At 39.7% G+C, this 15393-nt stretch overlaps 1 protein-coding gene across 1 annotated transcript; it reads right to left on the bottom strand.

Annotated features, from left to right (window-relative positions):
- Nucleotides 1–12896: 12896 nt before the first annotated feature.
- Nucleotides 12897–15057, bottom strand: LOC116224480 (interleukin-8-like). The gene is made up of 4 exons (XM_031584440.2): nt 14894–15057; nt 14221–14338; nt 13807–13877; nt 12897–13364 (listed from the first exon to the last, which is right to left on the bottom strand). The coding sequence occupies exons 1-4, from the start codon at nt 14961–14963 to the stop codon at nt 13345–13347; spliced, it is 279 nt and encodes a 92-aa protein (XP_031440300.2). The 5' UTR covers nt 14964–15057; the 3' UTR covers nt 12897–13344.
- Nucleotides 15058–15393: the final 336 nt, after the last annotated feature.

Raw genomic sequence — 15393 nt, 5'->3', positions numbered from 1 at the left:
CTTAAAGCTCATGAACATCGCCTTGGGTGAGTTATGTAACTATATATACAGTAACTATGATAGTATATACTGTATATATATATATTCTTTTATATATCAGTTTAGAACATCAACTAGACCTTATAAAGCCACTTAAATGAATATAATGGCTGTTCAATGTGTAAAACTGAATAACTTTGCTTACGCCCTAGGCTGACACAAGAATTGGTATTATATGTAGTAGTCTTTTTACAGTAAAATTACATATAAACAGTTGTGTATTTGAAATATACAGACTATATACATTATCCCTTACAGATCACAGCAAGTGTCCAGCAGTCAATTTCAGATACGTTTCAGCAGTCCACACCTGCTTGACCTCTTAGATCACTGGAGAAAAATATGCTGGTAAGACCAGTCACATCTAAAGATATATTAAAAGGTGAATCAGCTTTACGCAATGATGCTCAGCTCCAGAACCAACTTCCAGATGACATCAAGGATGTTGTCAGTACCTGTAGCCAGCAAGACTCAACTGTTCTTAGACGCTTGCAGTAGGCTGCTCAAATGCACTGCATTTACTTTTGAAATTGACCTTGAAGTTACAGTTCCTCCCTTTTGGCTTTTGTATTGTTCCATGTTCTTTAGAATACACCATCTGAAATGAATTTAAGAACTTGCTATATAAATGAAACCTGCCTATATGTGGTTAACAGGAGATCATTGAAACACTGATGCAGGGTGCTTACAATTTTGTCCATTTTAAGGAGCATTTGAGTCTCTGGAATAACCAATGGCAGCATGTTAAAAACACACCTAAAGCTTAACAGTTCAAAAGAAAGGACATTTGACTGAAGGTGGCTTCTTAAACTTGGTTTGCCATAGAGAACCCAATAAAGAAATTCTACCTCCTGAACATCCAGATTTTCTCCAGTAATACTGTAATCAATTTGCTTCCCTCAACAGCTGGACAAGATTGCCCTGTTATACATGGATAGCCTGCCTTTAACACATCAATTATATTCAGTTTTAGCAGGACGTTAAAATGTTTAATAAAGAAATTAAGGAGATGCAAAATTAGAGAAAATCTTTTTATTGTTTTAACCACAATGTAAAGTTAATCCTAGATATCCATTCAGGTTTGAGTTCAGGGCCTGAAAAGACGCCCACATGAAACACAGAATTTGGCTCCATACCTCCATGGCAAAGATCAACTTGGCAAATCTAGCCTTTCCTGAAGAGAAAACAATTTCACCTAAAGACAAAGTCAGTGGTCAAATGTAGGTTAAACAGTCCTGTAAGTGCATTCATACGGCCGGCCGGCACACAGACACACATACATTCATTCGCTTGCTCAGGAGACAGAGGTGTCCATCCCTAAAAGAAAGGAAGCAAGATGTATTAAATTAAAGAATGATTCCATAAGGTGCCTTTTTCATCCAGATTCCAATGGCCCTTGAATGCCAAACCATTTAAGGCATTCCTTAATTAATTCAGTGCTCCTGGATCATTTGATGAAGTCAGAAATTCAGCAGCTAAAACCTGTTTTGAGAAAAAACACATTCTGCAGTTATCATCTCAGCTCCTCCCCCTTTTGATCTAACAGCAGTCTTAACATCTGCTGTGAGAACATTACTCAGCCATGTTCTTCATGTACCTTAAACACATCTATGCAGGATGAAGACTTTGTTCCAAAAAAATATGCTTACAATTACTCGTAATTGTAACACTTCATACAATGATTTTAACTTGGGTTAAGAAAATCATGTGTAGGCACAAAATGCTTAAAGTCTGTAGTCCTGCTATCTGGCTAGGGTGTGCTCACTTCAGCCTAATGGGCCATCAAGGTCACAGGGGCGGCTGTATCTGAAGTGTGAATTAAATGGTATGTGTGAGTGCTGTCTGTAACTTTTGTGTGAATAGAAACAGTCTTACATTTAGCAGTCTTAACATCTGACTTTTTCAAAAGCATTGTGAAATCTGGACACTCGAAGGAATCTTATGGCTTGAATCATGGCTGGTCAAATCCAAGAACTAGGTCTCGACAATTTAATGTAAACAATTTACACATTCTAATTCAAATTCAAATATTTAAACGCTGAAGATCCTTTTCCAAACACCCATTATGAACACAAACACTTCTATTCTCTTGGGATTAAATATCTGAGCGGCAAAACTAGATCCGTGGAACAAATGCACAACCCCAGCTCAGACTGTGTTGCACCAGATACTGGTGAAGTCTCTTCTAGAGCCTGAATGGAACTTTTGGTAAGTCCGTGGAGTGTCTTTCAGAACAGGGGAGAATTACTCCAGTTTCTGGCAGAACACTTGAATATGGAGCTTCAAGGAAGCTCAAATTTGTCTATCTCCACACAGGGACTTCCTGTTGGAAATTACTGGAATCTATGGCACATATTTCCCAAAATTAGGTAAGCACTAAGAATTAAAAAAAAGTACTTACACGTGTTTTGCCAACCGGGGTGATGAGGACACACGCAAACTCGAATCAGCAAATACAAGAGTGTATCTCGGTGGGACCTCCATCTAATAGTATTTAATGTTATACCATATATTGGAGATCCAGTCTTAAGCAGCTTCCACACTGCCCCGACAAACGCCAACATTCTCCAACTAACGCCAACATTCTCCAACGGTCGGGTCAGTGTGGGCCGGCAGTTGGTGTTAGTTGGAGAATGTTGGCGTTAGTCGGGTATTGTCGGAAGAGTTCAACATGTTTAGTCGGATCGGGTCGGATCGGGTAAAGTTGGAGAATGTCTGACCATTCCAACGAACTCCAACATTCTGACAGCTCATTACCTTGACAACTAGGCTCAACTTGCGTGCATTACATCCTCGAGCTCTCTTGGATGTCGAAGTTATGATGGTTATCAGCCAGTTTGTCCTAGTCTATTTATAGATTAACGTTATGTATTAGCTTCCCCAAACGAACGATTTTCGAGACATATATGTCTACCGGTATTTCAACTTCTACGACTCGTTTAACACTGCAAGAAAACGTGTTTCTAAATATTAAAATTAATGTTGACACTTTACAGGAGTACGTTTGCACTTATGTTAGCTATCGGCCACTCCCACTTCGTTCCACGTACCGCGTTGGTTTTCGAAATATTAATATGCACGCCGCCTGCTTTTATGCTGTTGTATGAAAACGTTTTGGCACCCCTCTGAGGCTGCATGATAATTTACTCTGTCTTCACCAAAAAAAGATCACAGTGGTATATTGTTCATTTTCTAGTTAACACTGAGTACTGGGGTGTTTTCCAGACAAAGGTATTTAGTGTAGCCAGAGGTTAAATTGGGCCGGAGCGCTCCGACTCCTTAGATCCACAACAAACCCCGCCGGAGCTCAGACCCGTCTCCCTCAGTGTAAAATAATCATATACTACTTTTAATATTTGTTCATCTCCTGACCAAACGCATTGCAATATGATATTATATAACTCACAAGACTACTCAAAGACACTGTAGCCCATCAATGATACATGGAATTATGAGAGGCATTCTACTGATTCTCTCGTGAAGTGCACGTCAGTGAACGTCAAAAATCGACACCTATAATCTTTGGTGATTGTTAAGACGTTTTTCTAAAGGATAATTGTTGTTGTTAATAAGTTGTCCATCAAAGCGCCACCGCTAGAATGTGTGAAGAAGGTTAGTGTTCTATGATCTGTTTTTGGTATTCACACTGACATTTCAGCCTGAAACAACAAATAAACTAACCTAACTTAAAGGACGCAGCCAAGCAGCTTAGCCTTCATTCAGAACATAACCTAATAGCCAACTAGCCATCCTATCTAACCCAAAGAAAAAACATGGCACAACTTTGCGACAAAGTGCAGTTGAACTCGCATCAAGGAGCAAATATCCATAGGTGAACAAGGGCACAGCCAAACGCATATGATGGCCAATGACGCCCGCACTAAAAAGCAAGCAACACCATACAAACCACTGGCTAGCTAGCCGCTAGCAAATGTCAAATCCTGTAGCCTACGTGTTCTCTTGACGCTATGCTGTCTTCAGAGTATCATCAAATTATCCAGTTTACATGTTGATGGGGATCTTCACGTAATGATCTTCTCACATACTGTATAATCAGGCCAATAATCCCAATTTTGACAAATAAATTAAATATTGCCTCTGTTTACAGTCTCCAATTAAGTTACACAATTAGTTAGCCTATTTCATAGTTCATTGACTAACAAAGGGGTCTTCAGTGTTACCTAGATTCCTATGATCTTTGCAATATAGGCCTAACTGAAATAATCAAACTCAACTATTAGTTTTCCAATACTTGCTTAAAAATATATTTTTGACAATACCAGTTTAGCTAAAATACTAGGATAATATAATATAAGGACATGTGTCCCTATGTTGTGGTTTCAGCTCTGAATTACACACAATATTTAAGTTCACATAGGCTAACTTAAGGTTGTTGGTGCAAAGTAATTTTGAAAAACTGTAATAGATTCCAATGATCCTGAAACAAGTGATGATATACTGTATACATACCAATGTCTGTTTTAATGATAGCTGCACTAATGTACTCATGAACATACATTTGATATTCTTCATGCAGCTTTGTTATGTGTTAATAATAAATAGGTTTCTTAATGTTGTTTGATGATATTAAAAAGATAATACATTGAATTGTAGCCTGTCTGTTTGAAAAACTATTCAACCCCTACACATTAGAAGTGGAAAAAGAGCCCCTTTAGTGTAATAATGCATTCATTCATAATGTAAGTAAGAGTGATATAAATAAAGATGCTTTTGAAAGATGACCATTGACCGCACACAAGGGCTCCGACTCCTCACAAAAGCCAATTTAACCACTGAGTGTAGCAGTGTTTAGTTGTGTGAAATGAAATCAAATGTGAAAAATAGGCTGTGCAAATATTTAGGCACCCTAATCAAATTACTTGTTTTCCAAATATGTTTTGACAAGCAAACGTTAATCTAGGTATCAACCTCATCCATCTTAAAATAATTTAACACACAATTGAAAAAATAAGTAGCTAGTTGGAAAAAGTCTGAGCAGTGTGGAGCTGGCAGTTGGTTTACTGGACATTCTAAAGACAGGTACCAACTACTGCCAACAACTGCCAACTTTAGAATGTTGGCGTTAGTTGGAGAATGTTGGCGTTTGTCGGGGCAGTGTGGAAGCTGCTTTAGATTTAATCAGTCAGGATTCAGGTTTAATTGTGTACAATGGTGGCCATTCCAAGGGAGACAAAGCCTGAAGTTTCACTCAAAGCTTCACCTCAGACTCATCTGATTTATCCATTGAAGGATTTGCTCTTAAATACTCTCTGAGAAACAGGGGTGTCACCCTATATTCAATAGGCCTTGGAGACAAGTGTTAAGTTTAAATTATCTATCTGCGTGCTGGTTTACAGAGAAATCAGAGTAATGGACCGCCACACGTAGCACTTGGTTTGATACAGTTGAGTTTACTGGTTTTAAGATTTGACAAGATTCAGCCGGAGATGCAGAGCTCACAATGGCTCTGTCACCCACGGCTGGAGAACGCGTTCTGAATTTTACATGTGATAACAATGGTTTATAAGTCTAGTCTTCACTGATGGTGCTTCCTGGGCCCCACACGTATACGCCTCTCTGTGACTTGCATGTTTCAGTCGTAATTTCTGGCCTGACCATTAAGTTTCTGTGAATCTCCACTCCCTGGTACAGATCGTCTCCCTATATCCTCTGTCTCCTGCCCAGGGTGCCCTATGACCTTGGAATTTATGTCACTGGTCATTCTTGAACTTGAAAGCAGTTCTTTGAATGTTATCTTAGGCCCCTCTGTCTGAAACCTGCTGTCCAACTGCTCAGTTATACTGGTTAAATGGGCATACATTGTTAATAGAAATAAAATGTTAATAAATTCATACCTAAACTGAATTTATCTTACACAAGGCACCTTGATTTGACATGGGGGAAGGGAGTGAGACCACTTGTCACACCTCACTCCTCAGGATAATCTATCTTCTCTAACCAGAAATGATTACATTCTAACTTAAGTCCAAATAAAAGTACATTGAATTATTGACTATGGCATATCCTTATTAACTATAAATCTCAAATACCGGTTTCTTCAGTACCACAAATGAGTCTGAACGCCCACAGGGACCCGGGTTCGAATCTGACTCGCTGGTCATTTCCCGATCCCACTCCCAATCTCTCTCCAGCTCATTTCCGGTCTCTCTTCGCTGTCCTGTCCGATTAAAGCCCAAAAATGAATCTTTAAAAAAATAAAAAAGATTTACACAATTAATTGACTAAGTGAGGCTTTGAGGGCAGTCATGGGTAAGACCATAACTGAAAAGCCTAAACTGGTCCTTACTGAGATGGCTGAGGAGGCACACCAGAAAGAGCAGGCGATGAGAATTACAAAAGAAGAGCTGTTGCAAGACATCATGGAGCTGGAGACCTTCTAAAGGTCTGAGAAAGAAGAATGACAGAAAGAGAATCAAAGACTGGAAGCAGCAATGGAGCCCCTCAGAAACAAAGAGCAGGACAAATACAGAGATTCTTTCCCTCAAAGGAATTATGAGGTAAAGAGGGTCACAGATGAGGGACAGAAGGAGGGCTGGCACTGGAAAAGAAGAGGCTGCTGTTTCTCTTAGAACGGATGGCTGAGGAATGAATGGATGAAGCTTCAAAGCACAAGTGATGCCTTTATGATGGCCTCCAGGTACCATGCGGTTGCCACGTTAAAGCTATAATTTAACTGTGACAGCTTATAACTTGTATTATTACCACTGAACTGTAATTCCTACACAGACAATCTGATCTTTTTTACTGTTCTTAGACTTCCTGCTACTGTAAGGAAATTGAGCAGGTCATTATGCAGAGCAAGGTGAGATCGACCAAAAGATGAAGGGCCAAGACCACAGAAAATGAGAAGATCACAGAAGACCAAGGCTGCTGCAAGAAGGAAGAAAAAGTTCCAAAAAGAAAAAATGAAAAAAGTACAAGACTGATCTGAATGAAGACAAAACACAGGAAGCTAAGGAGAGGCAGCAGGCTGAGGATCTGAAGAAGAAGAAAGCAAAGCGAGAGAAAAAAGCCAAAGCGGAAGAGGCTGACACGGTACAGGTGTAGCCAGAGACTAGACTTAGGAGAAGATTCTTTTTTCTGGAGGAAATCTTGCAGAGCACGACAAAAGTCAACATAGCTCAACATAAATAAATGGGTTATATTACTGTTTTAAAATGTATTCCATTTTCACCTATTCAATAAACTGTAAATAGTTCTGTTTAACTGGCACGGTGGCTTAGATGCTTGCACTGCCCCCTTACAGCAAGAAGGTCCTGGGTTCAATTCCCGCATGGGGCGCTGTTGGTACTGGGGGGCAGGTTCTCCCCAGGCCTTCAGTACTCAGGTGGGCTATCTCCCGGGCATCAGAGGACAGCCACACTTCAGGAGGTGGATGCTTTTACAAAAAGAAGACAGTTGAGCTGTTGCAAAATACATCCACATATTACATACAACAATTCTAAATCAGCTCGGAGTGAGAGATGTCCATTTCATGAACTCACCACATGGGGGCAGTGCTGGCTGGGTTACACCTGCATTTAACCAAGATATTGACATGAACAGCATCAGCCTTATAATGTAATGCTACTAGATCAGTGGTCCAGTAACAATATGAGAACGGCTGTCAGGGCAAAACATAAAAAGTACTAAATTATGGAAGATTCTGGTCACAGGCATCAACTGGTCATCCATATAGCAAATAGCAAAACAGACAAAAGTCCTTAAAATATATTTAACTGATTGAATTAAGAGCCTATGAAATACAGAGTAAGCCAAAAACGTACAACATTTTGAATCCAAGACTGGGTAGGTTCTAAACGGATATATATGAACATCATATGTCTATTACCATTCTCTTACATAAGGGCTGGTTGGTTGTCTCAAGAGGTAGCCTGTATATGAGCTTGCAGGCCAACAGATAGTGCTACTTGTGAATTAAATAGCCCAATAGCATCAAATTAGAGATTGTTGTGTGGTGGGTTAATTTACATAATTTTATGGATGCTTCTGGATGCTTCTGTGTTGCTTCTGGATGCTTCTGTGTTTAACAACTATAGGGCTGTCTCAAATCTTCCTTTATCAAATCATTGCTTTCAATCAGCTGAGCAATTTTATGAACTCAAATGGTCATTTTGACAAACTTCAATCAGGCTTCCAACATCTCCACAGTATTGAAACGATCCTCATAAAAGTGTTAAAGGTGCCATATTATGAAAATTCCACTTTTTTAGTGCTTCTACACGTTCATTTGGGTATCTGGCGTGTCTACCAACCCAAAAACGCTGGAAAAAAACCATTGGCGATCTTTGTTATGGTTCCTCTAGGTCAGAAACGTCATGATTGAGTCTGCGAATGAGATTCCCGTGTGTTGGCCTGTCACAACACATTGGGAGGTTCCCTACATGGCCTTGGCCCACCCCCCCCCCCATCCCCCGCCCCCCCCCCCCCCCACACACTCATTACATATTTGCCAGAGCGCAAGCCATTATTGCAAAGCTCGGATATACTTTGAATAGCTAGCTAGCTAGCAGCATGAAGCAAACTAAGTACTCAAGATGCGCTGTGGTGGGCTGCACAGATCTCTACATCACGTTCCAGCCTCAGAAGACACGAACGAAATGGATTGAATTCATATTTGAAGGCAATGTCCCTGAATGAACTTCAGGCGAGGGAAATGTAAGTATTTTTAAAAAAGAATTCTGTTACTTGCCCATTCAGTGTGGTGGTTAACGACGTTAGCATGAGAGTGTCAATATGGGCTAACGAGTTGTAGCTAAAGCCCATAGAAAAGAGCTATACAGCTCGCTAGCTATTAGCACTCTAGCTTGCTCAGGAGAGTTTAGCTGCAGAGAGAAGACACAGCAATTATTCACGATTGTATCAATTGTACATCTAGGTTTCTTTGGCGTCTGTTGTCACGTCCAACAGCACAACATATCACGGGCATTTAGAACTTTGTGTGGGTTGTGGCCGTAAACAGCTCGCTAGCTATTAGCGCTGTAGATTGCTCAAGACAGTATCATAGCTAATAATAGTAGTTGATTAACCAACGGATAATAATGTATCGCTAAAATGTATGATTCCTGTTGTTAAGGTTAGAGAATTCTCGCACTAAAAAGGCATCATTCATAAACGACTTGATAAGCAGCTTAGACTCACCTGCAGTTACCAAAGGTTTGTCAATGTGGGGCATTTGAGCAGGGGCGTAACTATAGGGGGTGCAGCAGGTGCGGCTGCACCTGGGCCCGTGGGGTTTCGGGGCCCGTAGCCGGGCCCAAAGAAATACAATACATGTGGGGTTTCGGGGCCCGTAGACGGGCCCCCCCTCCAAACACGTCGCTCGACGGGCCCACCAGCAGTGCAGTGTCATCATATTTTCTCAGATATGATTATGTTAATATGCACTGTTAAACAAACAGCAGTGTCAAATGCTATTTATACGCTTGAAAAGGCAAACTTATCTCAGTCATGGTTTTTATAATTTTTTCGGGAAAAGTAGCAATTTATAACAAAATCATATGCCTATCCTACATACGCTATAGAAACTAAGTTCTTATTTTCTTTAGTATTTTTGTGATTAGCAATGATGATTGCTGGGTAATATTTATGTTGTTGTCAATTGTCAAGTATCTATTTGATCATGTGACAACACAATATGCTATAGTTAATCCAATTTGAAGGTCTGATAACCTAGTAATTAGGTCCTAGTTCATTGAGCACAGCACAACTTTACTCGTAACAATGCCTTTTAAGCACAAGAGTGGAAGTAGAAAAGGGCAAGAGAAAAAAGAACAGGAGGAGAAGGCGGCAAAGCTGCCTAAATTAGATTATTTTGGCTTTTTAGCTAGCCCGTCAACGAGTAGCCAGCCCACGGAGTCAGCAGTGCAGCAGTTCAACTGGGATTAGCATCGCTGCTTCTGCCCTCAGTGGTGTATCAGCAACCATGCAACAGGTAACCTACGGCTATTGTGATAGATATACATTTCAAGACAAGTTATAGCCTACATACATTATGGTAGGGCAGGATTACTAGGCTACAAGTTGGGTAAATAGTTATAGCGAACATTTTTTACGGTATGATTATTTTTTTTTTTTTAAGCATTCACTAGGGGGGCCCGTAATAATATCTTGCACCTGGGCCCGTCGTTACTACGTTACGCCACTGCATTTGAGGGTTTTGTGTATAGTACAGCACAAGTTAAAAATACTGTTCACTGTATGATTATTTCATAATGATTTATGAGAAAAATGCCGGGTTGGTAGTATGCCAATGTTATTGTACCTACTTTTCTGTGTTGTGAAACTGATATTAGGTGTAATGGAATACAACATTTCTTCAAATGCTAGAGAAGTATTGGCTTTTAGTTCATGTTTCATGCATCGCAGTGCAAGGATAATGGTCAGTGAGATGACATTTTATTTACAGTATGGAGTATTTTCCTTTTATTACATTCAGGAAAAAACATGAATAACATTGCTGCTCTTGTGGTTAAGGAAGAACATCTGAACAGTGTCCTAGGCTACATCATGTGGCCTGTCAGACAGATCCTCCAAAGCAGCATCTGGAGCAGGAGAGCAGGACCACCCAGATTCTCCGTCCCAGAAAGCCCCAAGACCAGCTAACAAAGCTTCTGTACACCAAATACCTGTAACGTCTGAGCAAAGTTTACATTGTATTTAGAGAATAAATGGTGACACACATCTATTGAGTCTTCCTTTGTTAACAGTATGGCTACTGATGGCACAAAGTGTGATTTTGTAATCAATGTTTTTATTATAATTGGTCTTTTTTGTATTTATTACCCATGTACTAGCCAGTACATTTAATAACTATGTTTAAAAAGCTCTGTGGCATTCTTTGAAGCAAGTCTATAGAAACAGTTTTGGTATGTAACATGTCAACAGTTGACACATGCAAGATGAGCAGTAAGCAAAGTAAGACAGAGGGAAGATGAATTTATTGTATTTTCTTCCCCAGTTATATTTGTATTGCAGAAATCGCTGATGACTCATATGCATAAAAAACAAAACAACTTACTGCTATATTCCCCTTAGACATAAGACCCATAGTCTGCTCTATAGATGTTGAATGCATTCTGTAGTGAGAACACATTCAATCACACAGCTAAAAGTCCCGGATGATGCACGTTGGTTGGTTTGGATGCTGCAGTAGTCTTCTTGTTACCTTGAATATTGAAAGTGTAAGTATCATGGAATATAAAACAAGATGACTGCATAATTACCATGTCATTCACAAATAATTTTACCTGTGGCATCTCCCTGCAGCATCCATTCTCAGGCTCTGTAGGCATTTGCTCACACTTGGCACAAATACGCCTGTATAGATAAAGGGTTTTAAAAAGTGCAGGTGCAAAACATTGCAGGTGAAGTGTATTTGAATGTTGTGTTACAATTACAGACACAAGTTGACAAATACAAACGATATAATGAGAAAACAATGTTTGAACGCTAATAAACGGAGGTAAACACGTTACGTTATGTTCTACATCTGTGTTAGTGCCATTTTCCACATTGTAATTTAGACTCAGATTAAGATATTATTTTGTTTAGATTCATATTTAGAGATTGCTCATTATAATGATTGCATAATTGTATTTTATAGTTTTGCATTTCAGTTTAATATATGTTTAGTGTACATGCATTGCTTAGAATAACCAGATATGCATGGGACATAAGAGTTGCTTTGGAGTGCGCGTGGTAGTGAGCTACGACGTAGTCTGCTCGCGCATTGATGGAATGTATAAGAACTGTGCGATTTATTTCATTGTTCAGTATTCAGTAAAGACGGAGCGAAAACACTGTTTTCTACCGTTGTTAAACGCACTAAACACGCGTAGAGACTCGTTCTTTCCGTCTAGAGTGGTTAAGTGAATGAATATGTTGAAAATGAATTCCTGATAACAAGAAGGGAACTTTAGCCACTACAACCTGCTTGGTCCATTACTGTTGTCAGAAAACATTTTACTTTACAGCTGGAGCTTTACTCGTGTAGCAGGCATAATGGCGTTCCCGTTACTTGCATTTACATAAACACTTTTTACAAACAGTAACTTACATAAACACACTGTATTTGTGACATACTCGTACATGCACACACTAGTATCTAGCAGTGCGATGTTCTCGTCACCGACTAGACCGTATGACCTTAGCCAAAGTAAAAACAAGTGAAGTGACAAAGTGTACTTACCATTCAGAAACGTCCTGAACTTGTTTGGGAGCCTCTTCTTGTTCAGGGTCTGAACAATCTCGTATCCAGTCGCCATGTTTTAGCCCAAAACCGTAGAGGAGGGGGGAGGAGGGCGGGGGGAGGGGTTAGCTGGCTCATTAGCATAGGCGCTCAAAACAGCTCGCTGACAGAATGGCTGTGTTTGGCAGGGTAAAAAGGATGCCATTAATAATGATCCTTGTGGTATTTTGACCAAAATATGTTACAGACATTTCATTAAGACCCCAAGGAACCATATCAACTTGTGGTAAAATGGGCATACGATGGGTCCTTTAAATAATACATGGCTGAATACTGATTGAGGTAAAATATCAGTTCTGGTTTTACTAGATCTCAGTGCTGCATTTGACGCTGTGGATCACAGAATACTGCTGGACATGTTGGAGAATCGGGTATGACTTTTCAGAGCAGTCCTTAAAATTGGTTCAGGTCTTGTTTAGAAGGCTGGAGTTACTTCAGCATTGGCAGTTATGAATCTGATAGAGTGGCCATGATTTGCGGAATCCCTCTGGGATCAGTTCTCTGACCTCTTCTGTTCTGGTCTTCACATGCTGCCTTTGGGCCAAATTCTACAGAACAATAACAACAACAACAAAAAAATATTCCTTTTGTTTTTTATTTATGTAAAGCATATTTAATTGCCTCAGTGTATGGAATGTTGTACATAAACTTGTCTTGCCTAAGTGTGTGTGAGGGACATGATCAATCAACAGTCAACAACCATTTTATGAAAAGTCTGTTAAGACACACTGTAAGTGTGTGTGTGTGTGTGTGTGTGTGTGTGTATGTGTATGTCTGTGTGTGTGTGTGTGTGTGTGTGTGTGTGTGTGTGTGTGTGTGTGCACGTGCATAGGTATATGAAATTAAATTATATGAAGACCAATAGTTAAAGCATTATTATTTTTTTTAAAGCATAAAAAAAGTCACAAAAAGTCCCCACCAAAGGTCCAATTCAAATAAGCTCCAATACAGTGAATATAATACAAGAACATATTTCACTGTTTCCACTTGTGAGAAGAAATCCTGGGTGGTGTATTCCAGAACACCAATCTTGTTCATTGGGTCATGTTCAAACCTGCATAGAACATAGATAAATATATAAATGTATTATTAGATATGCGATTATTAGATATAGCAGCATGTCAGGAGTGTGTAGGCTATCTTAACTGTGTTCAGTTTACTTCCATCCTCCATTTGCTCATTTAGTACTTACTACCATACAGTATTACTTAGTTATTTTAGAAACAAATTGATAAGCTTAGCATAGGAAAATACATTTCTGGAGATACTTGAACTCTGGTTGTTCAAGTATCTCCTAAACTGTCTAAAACTGTTTTTTGCCACTGCAACTGTTACTTTCTTTTCTGGGATGTTGCAGACATTCCATTTCTTGTCAACAAGTATACACATTATTCATTTATCATGTGAAATACGAGACATGTTAAACCACAATGAGAATATTTGTCAATGTAGTGAAAGAACTCACATGTGTATGTATACATCTTTTAAAAACATACCTCTCAGAATTGCAGGTACCCAGGCTGCCTTTGGATCGGTGCAGTACTCTTTCCCGTCCTCAGTGGTAAAACTGCAATTAAAGTGTATTCACATAAATACATTACAATAGCAATACAAGCCATTATTTATTGGACTATCAAACACACTCAGGAGGTCCCATCCCATCCCAAATGACTTGTGTTCTCTCGGAGCTGAGAAGTATATACTCCCCATGACTGAGCATTTTGTATGGCTAGCTAGCAAATTGATGTATACCTCTTGGCCTAAGGCCTGTATGTATATCTACACAGTTGTATTACTTGGCCTAAGGCCTGTATGAAGTCTCTGTGAGTTAAACATGGGAAAAGAGGAACGTCTAATATTGTAATGGGCCAGTCAGAACCATTCTGGATTATAGTAAGATGTCCACTCACACCATGGCCTCCACACACGGAGGCAGGGCATTCTGGATCTTGGCTGCCTTGATGTTGGGGATGACGGCACGGTTGACGCTCGTACAGCACTCGGTCCTCACCCTGGTTGGCCTGCGGTCTGCAATGGAGAAACAGAGTAGTTAAGCAGCGGTGGAACTGAGCTGTAATCGTTCACTGAGACACAGTCCAACCAGACACCGAAACCAACAGAGACTCGAAAGAGACAGAGTGGCATAACCACACATAAGAGTGTGTGTGACAACAGGAAACGGCACTATGACAAGGTAAAGTAGGCTATGCACATCAACATTATGACAGTTCTCATCATTATTCCTATAATCAAGCAACAGAATTTGTTTCGTTTATCCAGAATAGCATAGAAAAGACACAACATTTCTGGCAACCACTTACAAGCAAACAAAACAAGCTAAACTTTGTTTAGGCGAACAGTGTGATAATCCAGTTGCATCTTGCAGTTGGAGTAAATTTATCTGAATGATGAAATCATTTTCACCTGAATATGCAGGGATATAGACATTAAAATAAAAAAGAATTCCCTCGAATAAATTACATTGTTATTTGATTACATAAAAAAGTAAGAGTTTTAACTGTCCCTAGATCCATTTATCCAGAAATGCCAAGGAATATGTTTCTCTTTTCCTAAGATACTTACAGCGACCCCGCTGTCCTATGACAGCCACAAGCAGAGCCCCCATGATGACAATCACCAAAGTACACCTCATTGCGTCGATTACTCTTCTCCGCTCCTCAGTGACCAAAACCAGAAGCTATCTGTCTCAAAATAACTTCAATAACTCAGCTTTACCTCAGAGCAGTTTTGAGTGTCAGTCACAAAGGAAGTAACAACTCCTCCCCAAACCACATCACAAAACTACCGGCAAGGTTTGGGTACATATTTAGGATACATGAAAAGTTAAGGTCTGTTTTATTGTGTGCCATTTGCCCTGTCTGAACCAACATAAACGACAATCTTGCCAATTTGCTTGCAAGCTTGAGAACATTTTACTCTGATTGGAGCGGGAACTACAATGTTACCCAGTGGTAGAAATGAAGATATAAAGACACAGGGATATACACACAAAATAGTCACAGCTAACATTGCTGTGGAAGCTAAAGTAAACATGTAAACTCCCCACTGTGCCCAGCGTAGTA

The sequence above is a fragment of the Clupea harengus genome, chromosome 17 (genome assembly GCF_900700415.2).
Source record: "Clupea harengus chromosome 17, Ch_v2.0.2, whole genome shotgun sequence".
Classification (NCBI taxonomy): Eukaryota; Metazoa; Chordata; class Actinopteri; order Clupeiformes; family Clupeidae; genus Clupea; species Clupea harengus.
The sequence above is the reverse complement of the archived record's forward strand: the minus strand, read 5'-3'. Positions and strand labels throughout refer to the sequence as shown.